The 22028-nt window shown below is 40.6% G+C and overlaps 1 protein-coding gene across 4 annotated transcripts in view; it reads right to left on the reverse strand.

The window, feature by feature from the left end:
- The window catches only part of LOC148646959 (NLR family CARD domain-containing protein 3-like), a 239015-nt gene that overhangs the window by 187761 nt on the left and 29226 nt on the right, over positions 1-22028 (reverse strand). For 2 of the 4 annotated variants that reach the window (XM_088608948.1, XM_088608949.1), the window contains exons 6-9: positions 13363-13536; positions 9205-9378; positions 5602-5775; positions 1617-1790 (exon numbers count right to left, since the gene is read on the reverse strand). In XM_088608948.1, coding sequence (XP_088465074.1) covers positions 1617-1790; positions 5602-5775; positions 9205-9378; positions 13363-13536 — 696 coding nt within the window. Of the gene's footprint in view, positions 1-1616; positions 1791-5597; positions 5776-9204; positions 9379-10570; positions 10611-13362; positions 13537-22028 lie in introns of those variants that run through there. The other 2 variants (XM_088608950.1, XM_088608951.1) reach the window with 2 other exon arrangements.

Consider the following 22028-nt stretch of genomic DNA (forward strand, 5'->3'; position numbering starts at 1 on the left):
ACAACTATTCCTTTCTTGAGTTTTTTTTTTCAATACACACTATTTTTTAAGTGATTAATGTATTTAAATTGCAGAATTTTATTATTTTCATAATGCTTTGAGTTATACTATGTGTAAAACATAATGTTTTAAGTGAGATGACTGCCTCTTCACCATTTTGCTGGGGAGTGGTCACTCAGGTTGTTGAAGCTTTAAGCTGAGCTGCACAGAAGTTAGACTGTAGATCTGGGAGAGTTTGAGTGCTGTAGGTTTTACCTGAGGTTTTCTTCCCTCCCAAATAAATCTAGACTGAAGTTTGCCCTGAAATTTGACTTTATCTGTCATTACAGGGATATCTTTATACTGTCAGCTAATTGACAAAGTGGTAGTGCAGCATTTGAACACCATCAACATCACTTTTAATAAACAATTATCCAATTCAGGGTCACAGTTACCCAGAGCCTGTCCCAGGAAGCATTGAACACAAGGCACGATTGAACCCTGGGCAGGATGCCAGTCTATCAAAGAGCACACACTCATACCAGTGCCAGCTTTCCCACAAGTCTATTAACCTGCCAGCATGTTTGTGGACTGTAGGAGAAAACTGGAACACCACACAAACATGGGGAGAACATACAAACTCCATACAGATAGCACCCCAGGTCTGGAATTGAACCTAGGGCCCCAGTGTGATATCTCCTGCACTGAGCTGATGGAAGCAGTAACCTGGAGACTGAATCCAGGTGCGGGCTCTGCTGGAAGCAAGCAAGGCAGGCAGGAGAAAGTGAAACTAGAGACACGATCGAAATGGAAGGGTTGAGCTGAGAAGAACTGATTAAAGCACCAGGCAGAGTCGTTTAACATGCAGGGTTCAGAGCACAGGGATCAGTGCAAGACGTGGTCAGACAGGCAAGGTTAAACCACAGAGAGAGAGGAGAAAACACTGGGGAAATTCAAAGCTGAGAAGAATTAAATGAGACTAAAATAAGAGATTAACATATTGATAAAGTTTGCATACCTCACTTCCACAGCTACATCCTTTCAGATGCATATAGAATATTAGAAAATACCGTAGGAATACAAGAGTTAAGAGTAAGACACAAATGAGAAATTTGTGTTGGCCCAGTCTTCAAAATCTTGAAGAAATATACAACAATCCTTATTAGGAGTCCTTTTTCTTCTGGGACAAACACCAGATGAGCTGCCTTCAGAGGCAGAAAGATACTTGTTTAGAACTGTCAAGACGGCAGCCATGAAATAAATCACTAGAAACTGGTTAAAGCTGAACAAACCTTGTGTTCAAATGAAGAAGGCCTCTATGAATGAAATCTCATAAACAATGTTACCCACAGAATTATAAATCAACAACAACATAAACATATGTGTAAAAAGATGGGCAAAGTGGGAAAGATTGCATGTCAAGTCTCTCAGTAATGAGATATTAACAAAGAAGCCAGAGACAAGAACTTGTATAAAGTTGCGTAGCAGTTTTTTGTCTTTCTGTATTCCCCCTTTTCTTTCTTGTTTTGTACTTCCTAGGTATTACTTTTTGATGCATGTGAAAAAGTGAATGTTGTGCGTTTCAGAATATCTACATCAAACAATAAAAAACAAAGAAATCACCAGTGTTCACTTACCACAGTGTTATTAATTTACAGTGGGGATCCCTCAGAGCTGCAGACAGCAGTTTCACTCCTGAATCCCTCAGGTTATTGCCACTCAGATCCAGCACTGTCAGACTGGACTGTTGAGACTGAAGAGCAGAGGTTAGATCTTCACAACATCTCTTTGTTAGTTCACAGCTCTGCATCCTGCAGACAAAAATACAGGAGAACAGCTGAATATCTGCACAGCTCTTCCACATCTTTCTTTCCAAGTCTTCACTACAACACCAAGCTCAGCAGCAATATACAGCAATATACAACATCATGTCATTATCCATCTCAGAGTGTCCATTGATGAGGATGATGAAGTTAACAGCTGCATCAAAATTTGGGTTCCAGGAGGAAGAAGAAAGATGAGAAGAAATTTTCAGGAAGGGAGACAGTGGGAAACAGGGAGACACACGGAGCTACAGTGACTGGAAATGGGAAACAGAAATAGAGAGACTTTGACTTTTAACCATAATAAAAATTGCTTCACATGTATTATTATATTTTATTATGATGTCATCTTCTTATAGTTAGTTTAGTTTAGTGTTGTTGTTTTTCTTCAAATAGTTTATTAATCCCAAATGTAAATGACCAATACTGGAGTAAGTGAACTGGAGATTTTGATGTTTGTAGATATTTTGAGAAAAACAAAATTTAAAGAAAATAAACCATTTGAAGAAAAAAAACAGGCTTTTAACTATAACACCACAAAAAATAATTAATAATTATATTAAGCAATAATATAATTATAATTACAAAAAAGTAATAAAAAGAATAAAGAAATTGACATTGATCATGAAACTAAACAAATATCATCCCTTGCAAAACTACACAACATTGCACACGTTTTACACATGAAAGACTCTCTACACAGGCTCCCACATGTAACATAGTCAAAACACACCAACACCTTCCAACAATAATCTCTACAGTTTTACTGGAGGAATTCAAGAGAGATCCTGCTCTTCACCAACCCCTCAAAAAGACCCTCCACCTGAGACTGTGTTAAGCCTGCTCTTGTAGAAGAGGAGCTGGGTCTGGCCCAGCAGAAAGTGCACTGGGTACAATTCTCTTCTTATTGACATAACTCAACCTGAACACAACAGCAGCCGGAACACAACCACACATCCTGAGGGTTTTTTCTTTGAGAATGAATGTGGATGCCTTGCACTATGTTCATCCTCTCCAGACATTTTACCAATCCTTATCCAGTCCCTTCTGTTCCTCTTTTTTCCTGATAATCTCTCCCTTTTCCCCCCTATCTATTGAATTTAAACTCACCCACACCTCCAAGCTCACTAGTTGATCCGTACTCTCTGGATCTCTCCATAGTGCTGTCGTGATTCTCGCTCTCCAGCTTTTTACTCTAGAGACACGTAGCCTTGGACCCCCTCAAGTTCAATGAGCACAGAACATGTTTTTTTAACCTGGTTGAACTCAAATATAGCTTGTATTTCACCTGAACATCTTTACATTAACATTATATTCACATACTGTACTAAAACAAACATACATATTAAAACTACATAAATTCACAAAGGGCTGCAGAAGATACAGACAGACTCTGCTGGATCCAAAACAGACACAAACTACTTGACAACAATGGTAGCGCACAAGACTCCCCACTGTGGGTTGTCAGCCTTTTAGTGAGGTGAGAATTTGCAGGGTTTTGGCGAGTGCGCAGCCCAATAGTTTACTATCTGATATCTCCGAAGAAGACAAAATGCTGGTGTAAAATCAATAAGTGGGTGAGGTAATTGTTTAAATATTTTAGGAGTGAGCGATAAAGCACGGTTGAGAAAAAAAGGAACATTTTTTCTCTAGTTAGAGGAAAAAATTGTGCGCCTCAGGGTATGGAGCTTTCAGCGAGGCTCTATGAGGCACCATTTAGTCAGTCAAATGAGCATTTAATACAGGTCTCTCAATTAGGGACATCAGAGGTTCAGAAGTGAAAATTATTTTCACGTAGCTGTCAGGGATGAAAGTTAGAGGGCTGTAATTGCCGTATCTTGGGCCCTCTAGTGGTCTCTAGTGGTAGTCCAATAATTCTTCTCTGCAGTGTCACAGAAAGAAATCCGTACAGGCTTTCCCAGGCAGGCTGTATCCCCACACCAGTTTCCAGGGAGTGTTAGGCAGAGACGACAGATGAGATCAATGCACAGCTTGTTCAGAGCTTTCCCCTCAGCTGTGGCCAGAGACCATTCCTCTAAAGTACAAGACTATTGCAGAACCTAGCAGGCCAGGGAAAACAGGAGGCACACCAGCGACATCACATCAGATCCTACATTAGTAGTTACCTCCGAGGAGCAGTGCAGACAGAATCTGCCATTACTCTGACATGAAGCAACCCTCTTTCTCTCAACCCTCAAAACAACTATTCCTTTCTTGAGTTTTTTTTTTCAATACACACTATTTTCTAAGTGATTAATGTATTTAAATTGCAGAATTTTATTATTTTCATAATGCTTTGAGTTATACTATGTGTAAAACATAATGTTTTAAGTGAGATGAATACCTCTTCACCATTTTGCTGGGGAGCGGTCACTCAGGTTGTTGAAGCTTTAAGCTGCACAGAAGTTAGACTGTAGATCTGGGAGTGTTTGAGTGCTGTAGGTTTTACCTGAGGTTTTCTTCCCTCCCAAATAAATCTAGACTGAAGTTTGCCCTGAAATTTGACTTTATCTGTCATTACAGGGATATCTTTATACTGTCAGCTAATTGACAAAGTGGTAGTGCAGCATTTGAACACCATCAACATCACTTTTAATAAACAATTATCTAATTCAGGGTCAAAGTTACCCAGAGCCTGTCCCAGGAAGCATTGAATACAAGGCAGGATTGAACCCTGGACAGGATGCTAGTCTATCAAAGAGCACACACTCATACCAGTGCCAGCTTTCCCAGAAGTCTATTAACCTGCCAGCATGTCTGTGGACTGTAGGAGAAAACTGAAACACCACACAAACATGGGGAGAACATACAAACTCCATACAGATAGCACCCCAGGTCTGGAACCTAGGGCCCCAGTATGTTATCTCCTGCACTGAGCTGATGGAAGCAGTAACCTGGACACTGAATCCAGGTGCGGGCTCTGCTGGAAGCAAGCAGGGCAGGCAGGAGAAAGTGAAACTAGAGACACGATCGAAATGGAAGGGTTGAGCTGAGAGGAACTGATTAAAGCACCAGGCAGAGTCGTTTAACATGCAGGGTTCAGAGCACAGGGATCAGTGCAAGACGTGGTCAGACAGGCAAGGTTAAACCACAGAGAGAGAGGAGAAAACACTGGGGAAATTCAAAGCTGAGAAGAATTAAATGAGACTAAAATAAGAGATTAACATATTGATAAAGTTTGCATACCTAACTCACTTCCACAGCTACATCCTTTCAGATGTATATAGAATATAAGAAAATACAGTAGGAATACAAGAGTTAAGAGTAAGACACAAATCAGAAATTTGGGTTGGCCCAGTCTTCAAAATCTTGAAGAAATATACAACAATCCTTATTAGGAGTCCTTTTTCTTCTGGGACAAACACCAGATGAGCTGCCTTCAGAGGCAGAAAGATACTTGTTTAGAACTGTCAAGACGGCAGCCATGAAATAAATCACTAGAAACTGGTTAAAGCTGAACAAATCTTGTGTTCAAATGAAGAAGGCCTCTATGAATGAAATCTCATAAACAATGTTACCCACAGAATTATAAATCAACAACAACATAAACATATGTGTAAAAAGATGGGCAAAGTGGGAAAGATTGCATGTCGAGTCTCTCAGTAATGAGATATTAACAAAGAAGCCAGAGACAAGAACTTGTATAAAGTTGCGTAGCAGTTTTTTGTCTTTCTGTATTCCCCTTTTTCTTTCTTGTTTTGTACTTCCTAGGTATTACTTTTTCATGCATGTGAAAAAGCAAATGTTGTGCCTCAGCATTAGCACATAAAAAAAACAAAAATCACCAGTGTTCACTTACCACAGTGTTGTTAATTTACAGTTGGGATCCCTCAGAGCTGCAGACAACAGTTTCACTCCTGAATCCCCCAGGTTATTCTTACTCAGACATAGTTTTCTCAGACTGGAGTGTTGAGACTGAAGAACAGAGGCCAGATCTTCACAACATCTCTCTGTTAGTCCACATACCTTCATCCTGCAGACAAAAAGACAGGAGCACAGCTGAACATCTGCACAGCTCATCCGCATCTTTCTGCCCAAGTTTTCACTCCAACACCCAGGTCAGCAGTAATATACAACATCATGTCATTATCCATCTCAGAGTGTCCATGGATGAGGATGATGAAGACAAAAGCTGCTTCAAAATTTGGGTTCCAGGAGGAAGAAGAAAAATTAGAAGAAATTGTCAGGAAGGGAGACAGTGGGAAACAGGGAGACACACAGAGCTACAGTGACTGGAAATGGGAAACAGAAATAGAGAGACTTTGACTTTTAACCATAATAAAAATTGCTTCACATTGATTATTATATTTTATTATGATGTCATCTTCTTATAGTTAGTTTAGTTTAGTGTTGTTGTTTTTCTTCAAATGGTTTATTAATCCCAAATGTAAATGACCAATACTGGAGTAAGTGAACTGGAGATTTTGATGTTTGTAGATATTTTGAGAAAAACAACTTTCCCGTTTAAAGAAAATAAACCATTAGAAGAAAAAAAACAGGGTTTTAACTATAACACCACAAAAAATAATTAATAATTATATTAAGCAATAATATAATTATAATTACAAAAAAGTAATAAAAAGAATAAAGAAATTGATCATGAAACTAAACAAATCTCATCCCTTGCAAAACTACACAACACTGCACACGTTTTACACATGAAAGACTCTCTACACAGGCTCCCACATGTAACATAGTCAAAACACACCAACACCTTCAGACAAGAGACTACAGTTTTACTGGAGGAATTCTAGAGACTACATACATATTAAAACTACATAAATTCACAAAGGGCTGCAGAAGATACAGACAGACTCTGCTGGATCCAAAACAGACACAAACTACTTGACAACAATGGTAGCTCACAAGACTCCCCACTGTGGGTTGTCAGCCTTTTAGTGAGGTGAGAATTTGTAGGGTTTTGGCGAGTGCGCAGTCCAATAGTTTACTATCTGATATCTCCGAAGAAGACAAAATGCTGGTGTAAAATCAATAAGTGGGTGAGGTAATCATTTAAATATTTTAGGAGTGAGCGATAAAGCACGGTTGAGAAAAAAAAGAACATTTTTTCTCTAGTTAGAGGAAAAAATTGTGCGCCTCAGGGTATGGAGGTTTCAGCGAGGCTCTATGAGGCACCATTTAGTCAGTCAAATGAGCATTTAATACAGGTCTCTCAATTAGGGACATCAGAGGTTCAGAAGTTATTTTCACGTAGCTGTCTGGGATGAAAGTTAGATGGCTGTAATTGCCGTATCTTGGGCCCTCTAGTGGTCTCTAGTGGTAGTCCAATAATTCTTCTCTGCAGTGTCACAGAAAGAAATCTGTACAGGCTTTCCCAGGCAGGCTGTATCCCCACACCAGTTTCCAGGGAGTGTTAGGCAGAGACGACAGATGAGATCAATGCACAGCTTGTTCAGAGCTTTCCCCTCAGCTGTGGCCAGAGACCATTCCTCTAAAGTACAAGACTATTGCAGAACCTAGCAGGCCAGGGAAAACAGGAGGCACACCAGCGACATCACATCAGATCCTACATTAGTAGTTACCTCCGAGGAGCAGTGCAGACAGAATCTGCCATTATTCTGACATGAAGCAAAACTTAATAAAATGGAAATTAATTTCTCCCTTGCTCTTGGGAAGGATTGGGACAACAAGAATGAATGTACTTCCAGGATTTCTGTCTTCCTCCTTGTTTCTGTCTTATGCCCCTCAATGATCATTTCTAAAACGTCTGTCTATTTGATGTGGTTTTAAGTCAGGGTGCCATGCTCTTTCTCTCAACCCTCAAAACAACTATTCCTTTCTTGAGTTTTTTTTTTCAATACACACTATTTTTTAAGTGATTAATGTATTTAAATTGCAGAATTTTATTATTTTCATAATGCTTTGAGTTATACTATGTGTAAAACATAATGTTTTAAGTGAGATGACTGCCTCTTCACCATTTTGCTGGGGAGTGGTCACTCAGGTTGTTGAAGCTTTAAGCTGAGCTGCACAGAAGTTAGACTGTAGATCTGGGAGAGTTTGAGTGCTGTAGGTTTTACCTGAGGTTTTCTTCCCTCCCAAATAAATCTAGACTGAAGTTTGCCCTGAAATTTGACTTTATCTGTCATTACAGGGATATCTTTATACTGTCAGCTAATTGACAAAGTGGTAGTGCAGCATTTGAACACCATCAACATCACTTTTAATAAACAATTATCCAATTCAGGGTCACAGTTACCCAGAGCCTGTCCCAGGAAGCATTGAACACAAGGCACGATTGAACCCTGGGCAGGATGCCAGTCTATCAAAGAGCACACACTCATACCAGTGCCAGCTTTCCCACAAGTCTATTAACCTGCCAGCATGTTTGTGGACTGTAGGAGAAAACTGGAACACCACACAAACATGGGGAGAACATACAAACTCCATACAGATAGCACCCCAGGTCTGGAATTGAACCTAGGGCCCCAGTGTGATATCTCCTGCACTGAGCTGATGGAAGCAGTAACCTGGAGACTGAATCCAGGTGCGGGCTCTGCTGGAAGCAAGCAAGGCAGGCAGGAGAAAGTGAAACTAGAGACACGATCGAAATGGAAGGGTTGAGCTGAGAAGAACTGATTAAAGCACCAGGCAGAGTCGTTTAACATGCAGGGTTCAGAGCACAGGGATCAGTGCAAGACGTGGTCAGACAGGCAAGGTTAAACCACAGAGAGAGAGGAGAAAACACTGGGGAAATTCAAAGCTGAGAAGAATTAAATGAGACTAAAATAAGAGATTAACATATTGATAAAGTTTGCATACCTCACTTCCACAGCTACATCCTTTCAGATGCATATAGAATATTAGAAAATACCGTAGGAATACAAGAGTTAAGAGTAAGACACAAATGAGAAATTTGTGTTGGCCCAGTCTTCAAAATCTTGAAGAAATATACAACAATCCTTATTAGGAGTCCTTTTTCTTCTGGGACAAACACCAGATGAGCTGCCTTCAGAGGCAGAAAGATACTTGTTTAGAACTGTCAAGACGGCAGCCATGAAATAAATCACTAGAAACTGGTTAAAGCTGAACAAACCTTGTGTTCAAATGAAGAAGGCCTCTATGAATGAAATCTCATAAACAATGTTACCCACAGAATTATAAATCAACAACAACATAAACATATGTGTAAAAAGATGGGCAAAGTGGGAAAGATTGCATGTCAAGTCTCTCAGTAATGAGATATTAACAAAGAAGCCAGAGACAAGAACTTGTATAAAGTTGCGTAGCAGTTTTTTGTCTTTCTGTATTCCCCCTTTTCTTTCTTGTTTTGTACTTCCTAGGTATTACTTTTTGATGCATGTGAAAAAGTGAATGTTGTGCGTTTCAGAATATCTACATCAAACAATAAAAAACAAAGAAATCACCAGTGTTCACTTACCACAGTGTTATTAATTTACAGTGGGGATCCCTCAGAGCTGCAGACAGCAGTTTCACTCCTGAATCCCTCAGGTTATTGCCACTCAGATCCAGCACTGTCAGACTGGACTGTTGAGACTGAAGAGCAGAGGTTAGATCTTCACAACATCTCTTTGTTAGTTCACAGCTCTGCATCCTGCAGACAAAAATACAGGAGAACAGCTGAATATCTGCACAGCTCTTCCACATCTTTCTTTCCAAGTCTTCACTACAACACCAAGCTCAGCAGCAATATACAGCAATATACAACATCATGTCATTATCCATCTCAGAGTGTCCATTGATGAGGATGATGAAGTTAACAGCTGCATCAAAATTTGGGTTCCAGGAGGAAGAAGAAAGATGAGAAGAAATTTTCAGGAAGGGAGACAGTGGGAAACAGGGAGACACACGGAGCTACAGTGACTGGAAATGGGAAACAGAAATAGAGAGACTTTGACTTTTAACCATAATAAAAATTGCTTCACATGTATTATTATATTTTATTATGATGTCATCTTCTTATAGTTAGTTTAGTTTAGTGTTGTTGTTTTTCTTCAAATAGTTTATTAATCCCAAATGTAAATGACCAATACTGGAGTAAGTGAACTGGAGATTTTGATGTTTGTAGATATTTTGAGAAAAACAAAATTTAAAGAAAATAAACCATTTGAAGAAAAAAAACAGGCTTTTAACTATAACACCACAAAAAATAATTAATAATTATATTAAGCAATAATATAATTATAATTACAAAAAAGTAATAAAAAGAATAAAGAAATTGACATTGATCATGAAACTAAACAAATATCATCCCTTGCAAAACTACACAACATTGCACACGTTTTACACATGAAAGACTCTCTACACAGGCTCCCACATGTAACATAGTCAAAACACACCAACACCTTCCAACAATAATCTCTACAGTTTTACTGGAGGAATTCAAGAGAGATCCTGCTCTTCACCAACCCCTCAAAAAGACCCTCCACCTGAGACTGTGTTAAGCCTGCTCTTGTAGAAGAGGAGCTGGGTCTGGCCCAGCAGAAAGTGCACTGGGTATAATTCTCTTCTTATTGACATAACTCAACCTGAACACAACAGCAGCCGGAACACAACCACACATCCTGAGTGTTTTTTCTTTGAAAATAAATGTGGATGCCTTGCACTATGTTCATCCTCTCCAGACATTTTACCAATCTTAATCCAGTCCCTTCTGTTCCTCTTTTTTCCTGATAATCTCTCCCTTTTCCACCCTATCTATTGAATTTAAACTCACCCACACCTCCAAGCTCACTAGTTGATCCGTACACTCTGGATCTCTCCATAGTGCTGTCGTGATTCTCGCTCTCCAGCTTTTTACCCTAGGGACACGTAGCCTCGGACCCCCTCAAGTTCAATGAGCACAGAACATGTTTTTTTAACCTGGTTGAACTAAAATATAGCTTGTATTTCACCTGAACATGTTTACATTAACATTATATTCACATACTGTACTACATACATATTAAAACTACATAAATTCACAAAGGGCTGCAGAAGATACAGACAGACTCTGCTGGATCCAAAACAGACACAAACTACTTGACAACAATGGTAGCGCACAAGACTCCCCACTGTGGGTTGTCAGCCTTTTAGTGAGGTGAGAATTTGTAGGGTTTTGGCGAGTGCGCAGTCCAATAGTTTACTATCTGATATCTCCGAAGAAGACAAAATGCTGGTGTAAAATCAATAAGTGGGTGAGGTAATCATTTAAATATTTTAGGAGTGAGCGATAAAGCACGGTTGAGAAAAAAAAGAACATTTTTTCTCTAGTTAGAGGAAAAAATTGTGCGCCTCAGGGTATGGAGGTTTCAGCGAGGCTCTATGAGGCACCATTTAGTCAGTCAAATGAGCATTTAATACAGGTCTCTCAATTAAGGACATCAGAGGTTCAGAAGTGAAAATTATTTTCACGTAGCTGTCTGGGATGAAAGTTAGAGGGCTGTAATTGCCGTATCTTGGGCCCTCTAGTGGTCTCTAGTGGTAGTCCAATAATTCTTCTCTGCAGTGTCACAGAAAGAAATCCGTACAGGCTTTCCCAGGCAGGCTGTATCCCCACACCAGTTTCCAGGGAGTGTTAGGCAGAGACGACAGATGAGATCAATGCACAGCTTGTTCAGAGCTTTCCCCTCAGCTGTGGCCAGAGACCATTCCTCTAAAGTACAAGACTATTGCAGAACCTAGCAGGCCAGGGAAAACAGGAGGCACACCAGCGACATCACATCAGATCCTACATTAGTAGTTACCTCCGAGGAGCAGTGCAGACAGAATCTGCCATTATTCTGACATGAAGCAAAACTTAATAAAATGGAAATTAATTTCTCCCTTGCTCTTGGGAAGGATTGGGACAACAAGAATGAATGTACTTCCAGGATTTCTGTCTTCCTCCTTGTTTCTGTCTTATGCCCCTCAATGACCATTTCTAAAACGTCTGTCTATTTGATGTGGTTTTAAGTCAGGGTGCCATGCTCTTTCTCTCAACCCTCAAAACAACTATTCCTTTCTTGAGTTTTTTTTTTCAATACACACTATTTTTTAAGTGATTAATGTATTTAAATTGCAGAATTTTATTATTTTCATAATGCTTTGAGTTATACTATGTGTAAAACATAATGTTTTAAGTGAGATGAATACCTCTTCACCATTTTGCTGGGGAGCGGTCACTCAGGTTGTTGAAGCTTTAAGCTGCACAGAAGTTAGACTGTAGATCTGGGAGTGTTTGAGTGCTGTAGGTTTTACCTGAGGTTTTCTTCCCTCCCAAATAAATCTAGACTGAAGTTTGCCCTGAAATTTGACTTTATCTGTCATTACAGGGATATCTTTATACTGTCAGCTAATTGACAAAGTGGTAGTGCAGCATTTGAACACCATCAACATCACTTTTAATAAACAATTATCTAATTCAGGGTCAAAGTTACCCAGAGCCTGTCCCAGGAAGCATTGAATACAAGGCAGGATTGAACCCTGGACAGGATGCCAGTCTATCAAAGAGCACACACTCATACCAGTGCCAGCTTTCCCAGAAGTCTATTAACCTGCCAGCATGTCTGTGGACTGTAGGAGAAAACTGAAACACCACACAAACATGGGGAGAACATACAAACTCCATACAGATAGCACCCCAGGTCTGGAACCTAGGGCCCCAGTATGTTATCTCCTGCACTGAGCTGATGGAAGCAGTAACCTGGACACTGAATCCAGGTGCGGGCTCTGCTGGAAGCAAGCAGGGCAGGCAGGAGAAAGTGAAACTAGAGACACGATCGAAATGGAAGGGTTGAGCTGAGAGGAACTGATTAAAGCACCAGGCAGAGTCGTTTAACATGCAGGGTTCAGAGCACAGGGATCAGTGCAAGACGTGGTCAGACAGGCAAGGTTAAACCACAGAGAGAGAGGAGAAAACACTGGGGAAATTCAAAGCTGAGAAGAATTAAATGAGACTAAAATAAGAGATGAACATATTGATAAAGTTTGCATACCTAACTCACTTCCACAGCTACATCCTTTCAGATGTATATAGAATATAAGAAAATACAGTAGGAATACAAGAGTTAAGAGTAAGACACAAATCAGAAATTTGGGTTGGCCCAGTCTTCAAAATCTTGAAGAAATATACAACAATCCTTATTAGGAGTCCTTTTTCTTCTGGGACAAACACCAGATGAGCTGCCTTCAGAGGCAGAAAGATACTTGTTTAGAACTGTCAAGACGGCAGCCATGAAATAAATCACTAGAAACTGGTTAAAGCTGAACAAATCTTGTGTTCAAATGAAGAAGGCCTCTATGAATGAAATCTCATAAACAATGTTACCCACAGAATTATAAATCAACAACAACATAAACATATGTGTAAAAAGATGGGCAAAGTGGGAAAGATTGCATGTCGAGTCTCTCAGTAATGAGATATTAACAAAGAAGCCAGAGACAAGAACTTGTATAAAGTTGCGTAGCAGTTTTTTGTCTTTCTGTATTCCCCTTTTTCTTTCTTGTTTTGTACTTCCTAGGTATTACTTTTTGATGCATGTGAAAAAGTGAATGTTGTGCGTTTCAGAATATCTACATCAAACAATAAAAAACAAAGAAATCACCAGTGTTCACTTACTCCAGTGTTGTTAATTTACACTTGGGATCCCTCAGAGCTGCAGACAACAGTTTCACTCCTGAATCCCCCAGGTTATTGCCACTCAGATACAGTTTTCTCAGACTGGAGTGTTGAGACTGAAGAGCAGAGGCCAGATCTTCACAACATCTCTCTGTTAGTCCACATCTCTCCATCCTGCAGACAAAAAGACAGGAGCACAGCTGAACATCTGCACAGCTCATCCGCATCTTTCTGCCCAAGTCTTCACTCCAACACCCAGCTCAGCAGTAATATACAACATCATGTCATTATCCATCTCAGAGTGTCCATGGATGAGGATGATGAACACAAAAGCTGCTTCAAAATTTAGGTTCCAGGAGGAATAAGAAAAATGAGAAGAAATTGTCAGGAAGGGAGACAGTGGGAAACGGAGACACACGGAGCTACAGTGACTGGAAATGGGAAACAGAAATAGAGAGACTTTGACTTTTAACCATAACAAAATTGCTTCACATGTATTATTATATTTTATTATGATGTCATCTTCTTATAGTTATTTTAGTTTTAGTGTTGTTGTTTTTCTTCAAATGGTTTATTAATCCCAAATGTAAATGACCAATACTGGAGTAAGTGAACTGGAGATTTTGATGTTTGTAGATATTTTGAGAAAAACAACTTTCCCATTTAAAGAAAATAAACCATTTGAAGAAAAAAAACAGGGTTTTAACTATAACACCACAAAAAATAATTAATAATTATATTAAGCAATAATATAATTATTATTTCAAAAAAGTAATAAAAAAATAAAGAAATTGATCATGAAACTAAATAAATCTCATCCCTTGCAAAACTACACAACACTGCACACGTTTTACACATGAAAGACTCTCTACACAGGCTCCCACATGTAACATAGTCAACACACCAACACCTTCAAACAAGAATCTCTACAGTTTTACTGAATGAATTCTAGAGACATCCTGCTCTTCACCAACCCCTCAAACACTCTCCTCCTCTACCGACCCTCCACCTGAGACTGTGTTAATCCTGCTCTTGTAGAAGAGGAGTTGGGTCTGGCCCAGCAGAAAGTGCACTGGGTACAATTCTCTTCTTATTGACATAACTCACCCTGAACACAACAGGAGCCAGAACACAACAACACAGCAACTGCTGAAGGCCATACTAAGGTTAGAGAACAGGTGGATCAAGAGACTCAGCATGGGAGTCAGGAGGGAGCAGGTGCTAGAGCAGTGAAAGTGTACCTGAATATCAGCGCAGAAGTGTAACCACAACCAGAGGTATAACATTAATTTCATGCAGTATATAACACATGGGATGATCTATGTTCTTAATGTAGCCAATTTTGTGTCTCCACCTGAAACAGCTGGACATCTGTGGGGAGCTGCCATATCAGTGCTTCCTTATAGTGGTCTATGACCTCCATTGAAAATGGCCAGAAGTAGCCTTCACAGGATCAGTCACAAGTCAAGCTGTCACAGACTTTCTGGAATCCCTCTTTAGGGATTATAACAGGTCACACAAGGTGACGCCACCAGCAATAGAATTGCTGTCCAGGATTGGGTCTGGATCTGAAGATCCAGTCCCGAGCACAAGCTCCAGTCTTTTTGGTCTTTTCCTTTAGGTTACAGAGCAGTTGGGTCCCGCCACCTTCCGCCTATTTGATGGGTCACGATGGCATACCAGCTGCCTCAACAGAGTGACACCACTCACACACCCTGATGTTGAGGTCGAGGCTGTCCCTGTCGGACTCTCAGGCGAGGTCAACATCCCTGTGGAGCTGTTCGTTCCTGTGGGAGAGCAGCCCATAGCCCCTTCTCCACGGCCAGCCAGGGTCCATTCCAGACCAACCTGGCTTAAAGGCTTTATAACTGACTTTTCATTGCTTTTATTGTGATTGCCAGCTCTACCTCTGGCAGTCCTTTTCACTGTCTTGAAGAACAATGTTTGTTTCATTTTCTGAAGGGGGGGATGTCATGTTGCAAACAACTTCCGTTTGGGGTTTACGATGCAGTTGTGTTTATGGTTCGGGGGTTACTGCTTTACGACACTTAAGTTTTTGCCATTCTGTGTCAGTTACGAGTTTATTCACAATAAAGAGCAGACGTCTGCGAAACCTGTCCGCCTCAGAACCTGCTTTCCCACGGTGTAACAGTACAGACCACGTTACACTATGAAATTTCTCAAAAACAAAAACATAGAGAAACAAACAAAAACAAAATACATTTACTATAAAGGGATGCACTGAGTCTTAATTAAAAAAAATAGCGTGCTTGTTGAGAGGAGAGAGGATGAATTCCCAAAATGTTATTTCAGTAACCTTTTTTCAAATTCTTTTTTTTTATAAATGTGTTTGTTAATACTGTATGGTAAAGTCAAAGTCAGAAAAAAACAAGTTTATCCATGATTACTTGGTAAAATAGATTGAGTCCTGAGTACAATAAATCAAACGGTGTGGTGAGAATAATCTGTATCCTGTGTCCACTGTTCTCAGCTGTAAATCATCAGGCACTTTACTTGCAGTCTCTGACGATCGAGAAACTTGCTGCCTCTTCACTGCGATCTGCAGATCCCGAGTTTTTTTAGAATGAATGTGGATGCCTCACACAATGTTCAATCTATCCAGACATTTTTCCAATCCTAATCCAGTCCCTTCTTTTCCTCTCTTTTCCCGATAATCTCTCACTTTTTCTTCTGGCAGTTAATTAAATTTAAACTCACTCCTCCGAGCTCACTAGCCGATCTGTATACTCTGGATCTCTCCACAGTGCTGTCATGATACTCGCTCTCCAGCTGTTTTCTCTCGGGACACGTACAGTAGCCTTGGACCCCCTCCAGTTCAATGAGCACAGTACATGTTTATTTAACCAGGTTGAACTACAATATAGCTTGTATTTCACCTGAACATATTCACATTAATATGTAATGTTCATATTTAATATTCATATTCACATACTGTACTAAAATGGCAACAAAAATGACATATTAAAAACTACATAAATTCACACAGGGAACAGACAGACTCTGCTGGATCCGAAACAGACAGAAACTACTTGACAACTTCTTTCTTTCTACTGTCTTATTTTAGGAGTAAGCGATAAAGCTCAGTTGAGAGAAGAACAAAAATTATTCTCTAGTTATCTTGGCCACTCTAATGGCGACCACTGGTGTTGTATTACTATTTCTCCACTGTGTCACAGAGATAAATTGTTACAGGCTTTCCCAGGCACGCTGTATCCCCACACAAGTTTCCAGGGAGAGACACAGGGGAAATCACATGACTTGGGAACCTGCTGTAAATTTCATTAACATTGATACAGTTGGATTTAATTGTTGTCCGTGTATATCAGAGTATATTCTGATATTTTATGCAATACTCTTGGTGGTAAAAACAGTATATTCTGGGGTAATCTGAGCTCTGTTTCTTTCAGCACCTGAGGCAGACTCAGTACACAGACATTAAGTTGCCCCAGGGGGGAGACATCAGCACCAAGAACAGCAACAGTCAACAAATTTTAACTGTCACTCTGCTAAAACTACTATTATAACATAAAAGAGGAAAACACGTTTGTTTTTATCATCCTTTCATTTAGCAGTATTCACGAGGCAAAGTTAAACAGTTCTCCTTTTAGCTGATTCAGTCTGTTTTAGAAATGTCTTTTGGCCACACATTTAAAAACCAACTTCATACCTAAAAATAATATAATCTAGATCTTAACCTGTGTAAATTAACTCTAGTGAATTTGGGCCCTGTTTATTCTCCCAGACCCACCTAGCTATCGTACATTTCATAATAGAAGCACCTTTGACTGAGATGTTCTCCTTTTTCTAGGTTTTCTTATATCTTGAAGTATTAGGTGTTTAGAATATATGATATTTTATAATGTATTTGGATATAATGTGGAATGTGTTTTTCTGTTATTTTTCCCCTTGATATTTTCAAGGGATAGGTAGTAACGATTTGGTATAAAAAGGGGTAGTAAAGCTAAGTCTACTCAGTCTCGTTGGAAAGCACAACAGAAGCAATAGTTTCAGGTAGCTCAGCTAGTAGAGCATGAAACTTGCAATATCAGACAGGGTAGTTGGTTTGTGTCCCACAACAGGCAACATGGGAGCATGGCTGACAACCTTGTCCCGTAAAAACCTGATGTTATGAAACAGCAACAGGAAAAAGTTGCTGCCCCATGTGCCAACAGTGGCATGTAAAAGAGGTCACTAGTCAATATTTATGGTCTATATGATCCTTCAGTGAGGGGCAGCATGATGGTGCAGGAGTTAGCAATGTTACCTTAAGTTCAGTTCCTTGGTACTATCTGAATGGAGTTTGCATGTTCTCCCCAAATTAGTGTGGGCTTTTCTCCAGGTGCTCTGGTTTCCTCCCACAGTCTAAAAACACACTAATACTGTAGGTTAATTAACGTCTGGGAGAAAACTGCCCTGGTCTGTGTGCCTACAGTATATCTATGTGATCTGTGATGAACTGGTGTCCAGACCAGGGTTTATCTTGCCTTGTGCCTGTTGCTTGCTGAGTTGGGCTCTGGACCCCATGTGACCCTGTACTGCAGTGCTTCCCAGTCCTGGTCCTGGTGACCCACACACCTGTTGGGTTTTGTTCCAGCCGAGCCCTCAGTTACACAATCCAACTTTTTCATTGATCTAATAAAAAGATTAATTTGAAATATTTGTTTCCATGTGTTAAACTTTGTTGGAGCGAACAAGTCTGAACAGACCAAGAGGGGAAACCGGGGGGCAGTCCAGGGTCCATGTGCCGGGAGATCCATCCGGGACAGACAGGGTTAAAATCCGAAAGGGGATCCAGAACAGGAACAGGGAGTAAAAACCAGGGTAACAAGGCCAGGCACTCTGAGCCACAGACTCGGATTGTCAGGATGCCCTTCTGAAGCCTATGCCATCGGGTCTCTCCTGGACCCGCTGGTATGTGGGCTTCTGGGCGTCCATCTTCCAGAGCTGAGCCAGGAATAGTGAGAGCACCAGGCTTAAATAAGGAGACAGAACAGGGGGCAGGTGCATGTAATTAACTAAAATACGAAAGGGCCGGAGCGCCCTTAAGAGGATGGATGACTAATTATCGAATCAAGGTGGGATGGAATGAAAAGCAACAGGTACTGTATGTGGGTCAAACACTGCTGTAGTAGACAGTGTGAATAGGGAATGGGTGGATTATTATTTTTATTGTTACCTGAAGTTACTCTCGAAGTGTTTGTAGAATCTAAAGGTAATAGTTAACACCTGGCTGCTTTCAACATTTACGGTTCTTGGGAACTGGGTTGTTTGCTGAGTATAAGATGACTTGAAACACCTTGGTTTACCTTGGTTAATTAAGTTCTGGGTAAAAGATTCAGTGTCAATCACTAGTCCAGGAAGACAGCACACAGTGGCAGGTAGAGGGAGGAGAGACGGAAAGAGTCTCCAGAGGGAGAATGAAAGAATGCAAGAGCTCCTTGTGTTGATCTGCCTTCAAGACCAGGTTCCAGTTCAGTATTTAAACCTTGGTAAGAGAGCTTGCCATTCTGTGGTTTTTAGGAAAATAATTTTCTGTATTGAGAAACCTTAAGTTAAAAATAGAATCTCTTATTTAGTGGATGTATTTTTTGGATTATGGAAATATAATCCCATTCACTTTGTAGCATCCTTAAGATTATGTTTAGTTCAGAAGGCAGATTTCTCTGCTGCTGGCCTCTGTAGACATTGTATAGGTTTTGCATAATTAGAATCACTGTTGTGGGATTTTCAGATTGGTCAGGATGTAGGACATATTCTGTTACACTTCATAACTGACCCCTATAATTCAAACATCACAACAGTGACTTGTATTAACCCAAATTACAGCAGTGAAGAACAGAACAAACATGAAAGTTCAGATGATCGATCACAAGTACTGGTGTTCAACCTAGTCTAATGCCTCTCTTGGTCTAGTGAAACGACACCAGTGAACTATTTTGGTCCTTCACAATGTGGAACTGCACTGCTGCTTTCTCCACTCTGATCTCTGAACCTGTCTGCTTCTACTTCCTCTGCAACAGCCTATAATAGAGGGGACCCCATCTCTCGCTTTTTTCACTGCACGTTTTGAGTCTGTGGTCACCCTCCGTTCTCTGGTCTCTAGGTTTCTCCCTTCCCTAGTGACCATTACAATCATTGTAATAAAAAGGGCAATTAAACCCTCTTTAATCAGAATTGAATCCTTGTCTCTTGTCTCCTCTGTGTCAGCTTTCAGTTGCTGAAATCAGAGAGCAGAGTTGTTCATCACAATACAAACCCAGTAATCTGGAGACCACCAACAAACCAAAATAAAAATACTTTCTAGTTCATAACAAGAGGGCAATGGGTTAATTTCAAGTTAATTTCACACAGATCCCCTTCTTTGCCTGGGAGCCCAACCAAGATCACTAACTGATCTACACTACTAGACAGAAGGTCTTGCAAGCAGCCTGGGCAACCAAGGGATTTACTGTAAATACAACAGTGCTAGTATGTACACTGAACAGGGCTTTTCTGCGAACTGACAAAATGAATGACATCAGTACTGTTACGCCTCGGAGGAGGCAGAAGTAGGCGTAGCCCCTATCCATCAGTGCACCTATTAGTTCTCCCATTCACCACCACACCCCCGTCTCATCCTACTTAAACACCTGTCCTTCCCTACCTCATTGCTCAGTATTGGTTTTCCCTTTCGAGCTTCCCGGTTGCGCTACTCCTACTTCTACCCTGTGTTCGTCTTGGCTTTCGGTTTGCGGTTTTTCCCTTTGGACTTCGGCTTTTCAGATCTCGGTTTGGCTTGGTTTCTTTCACTCTGTTTCGGATCACTGGCTACCCCTGGATTATTGGATTGATCTACTGACTACGACTTCGGATCACGCTTCGGCTTCGGTACTCGTTCCCTTTCGGATATCTGGCTTCCCCTGGACTCTCGGCTCGTTCCTACGATTACGGCTTGCCTTTGTTCGCTCCTGCAAGTGGGTTCACTCACTGGTTCGGTCCCTCGTACCGAATCCCTAACAAGTACAGACCCTTCTGAAAACAGCTCAAGGATGAGCTTTAAGGCTTCTGTCACTGACTGCTCCACATGTACAGTATGTTGACCCTGAGTTTGGAGTCTAAATGGAACCCAAGATACTTGGTAGTAGTGACAACAGGAACTTACTGTCCTCCTAAAATAAAGAGCATCAGGTCCCTTAAAAAACAAATCCACAGACTTTCCATTCAGCAGAATTTTACTGGAAGAGCCCACTTGTCAGTGGACATACTGTATCAGCTCGAATACTGGACAATGGTGTGTCCTGGGACAGCCCAACTTCAACAACACATCCTGAGTGTTAATATGGACAGTGCTTTGGGTGGGCATGTGGAGGAGGAATAGATATGGAGAAATCTCACCCCCTTGAGGCACAACTGGGTTTTGTTCCAGCTGAGCCCTCAGTTACATAATTACATGTGTTGTGGAGACATTCAGCTGACTCTGTGCCAGCATGTCTTCTGACCAGGGCCTGACCAGGGCCTGACCAGTTTGTCTTCAGTGTCCCCAGTTTGAATGTTTATATCTGGGTAAGTTATTAGAAATGATCCTTTCCTGATTAAGGAACTTAATAAAGCCACGTTTGTTAAAACTTTATTCTTTTCCAGATCATTTAAGTAAAACATTTCTTTTAGGTCAGTGGTTACTGTGTGTGGTGTTGGAATTTTTCAGGCTTCTATCATGTGTCTCTCAGCTCCGTGAAGTTTCCCCCCACCCAGTCAATGTCCCCCACAACCCCCAAGGTTGTGATCAATGTTTTGATGGTTGCATTAATTTAGTACATCACAGGTGTATGACTCACTATATTAAGTGATAAAGAATAGAATCTGGGTTGTTTTCACCACTCTATTAACTGTTATAACAGATACAAAGTTGAAATATCTTAAACCTACTGTGTTTCACTCCTCCCACAGTATGCCCAGTGGGTGTTGTTTTGATTTACTGCAGGTAGTGGGGATGTAACATATTTGGGGGCATGTCTGGCATCTTTGATTCATTTTGCATTTTGTGCATCCAGGAGATTTTTTTTGCAGATGTAGATTTTCATTAAGGGATACAGGGGTGTGATCCATTTATTTTAAAGAGATATGTGTCAACAAAGTTTTAAAATTTTGTGACATTTAATGGTGCTGCCCAGTCCTTTTTGTTCTTGCAAATATTTTGTATTTTCTGGACCAGACATTCTGTGACTCCAGTGTGTTACTGCAAGGCATAGAGAAGGAGTATTTTCACTACTTCCTGTGGGAGAGTGTTGCCTCTCTTGAAAGTTTTAGATAAACCAGAACTTGTGACCAATTGGGATCGACTGGCACACGTGTCCTGAGGTGTTTTCTGTGTGTCGTCATATGCTCACATACTTGCACCTGGAACTTGCAAAGGTTTGTCTGTTTATGACACTTTTGTAGCTGCTTCAGTTAGGGAGGATAAGATTTCTCTGACTTCTCCAGCTTCTCAAACTCTGAGCTGTGGTTGTCACGTATTCCGCATGCACTCACAGACGCCATCACATTCCCACGCGCACCAATTTAAACAGCCGCCCACGCCACAATTAATCTTCCCATCGCCTTTCAATCCCATCACTACTTTAACCCTCCCTTACCATCGTTTATTATTTTGGATTCTCCCTGGAGCT

This window comes from Lepisosteus platostomus, chromosome 16, assembly GCF_059453375.1.
Source record: "Lepisosteus platostomus isolate fLepPlt1 chromosome 16, fLepPlt1.hap1, whole genome shotgun sequence".
Lineage (NCBI taxonomy): Eukaryota > Metazoa > Chordata > Actinopteri > Semionotiformes > Lepisosteidae > Lepisosteus > Lepisosteus platostomus.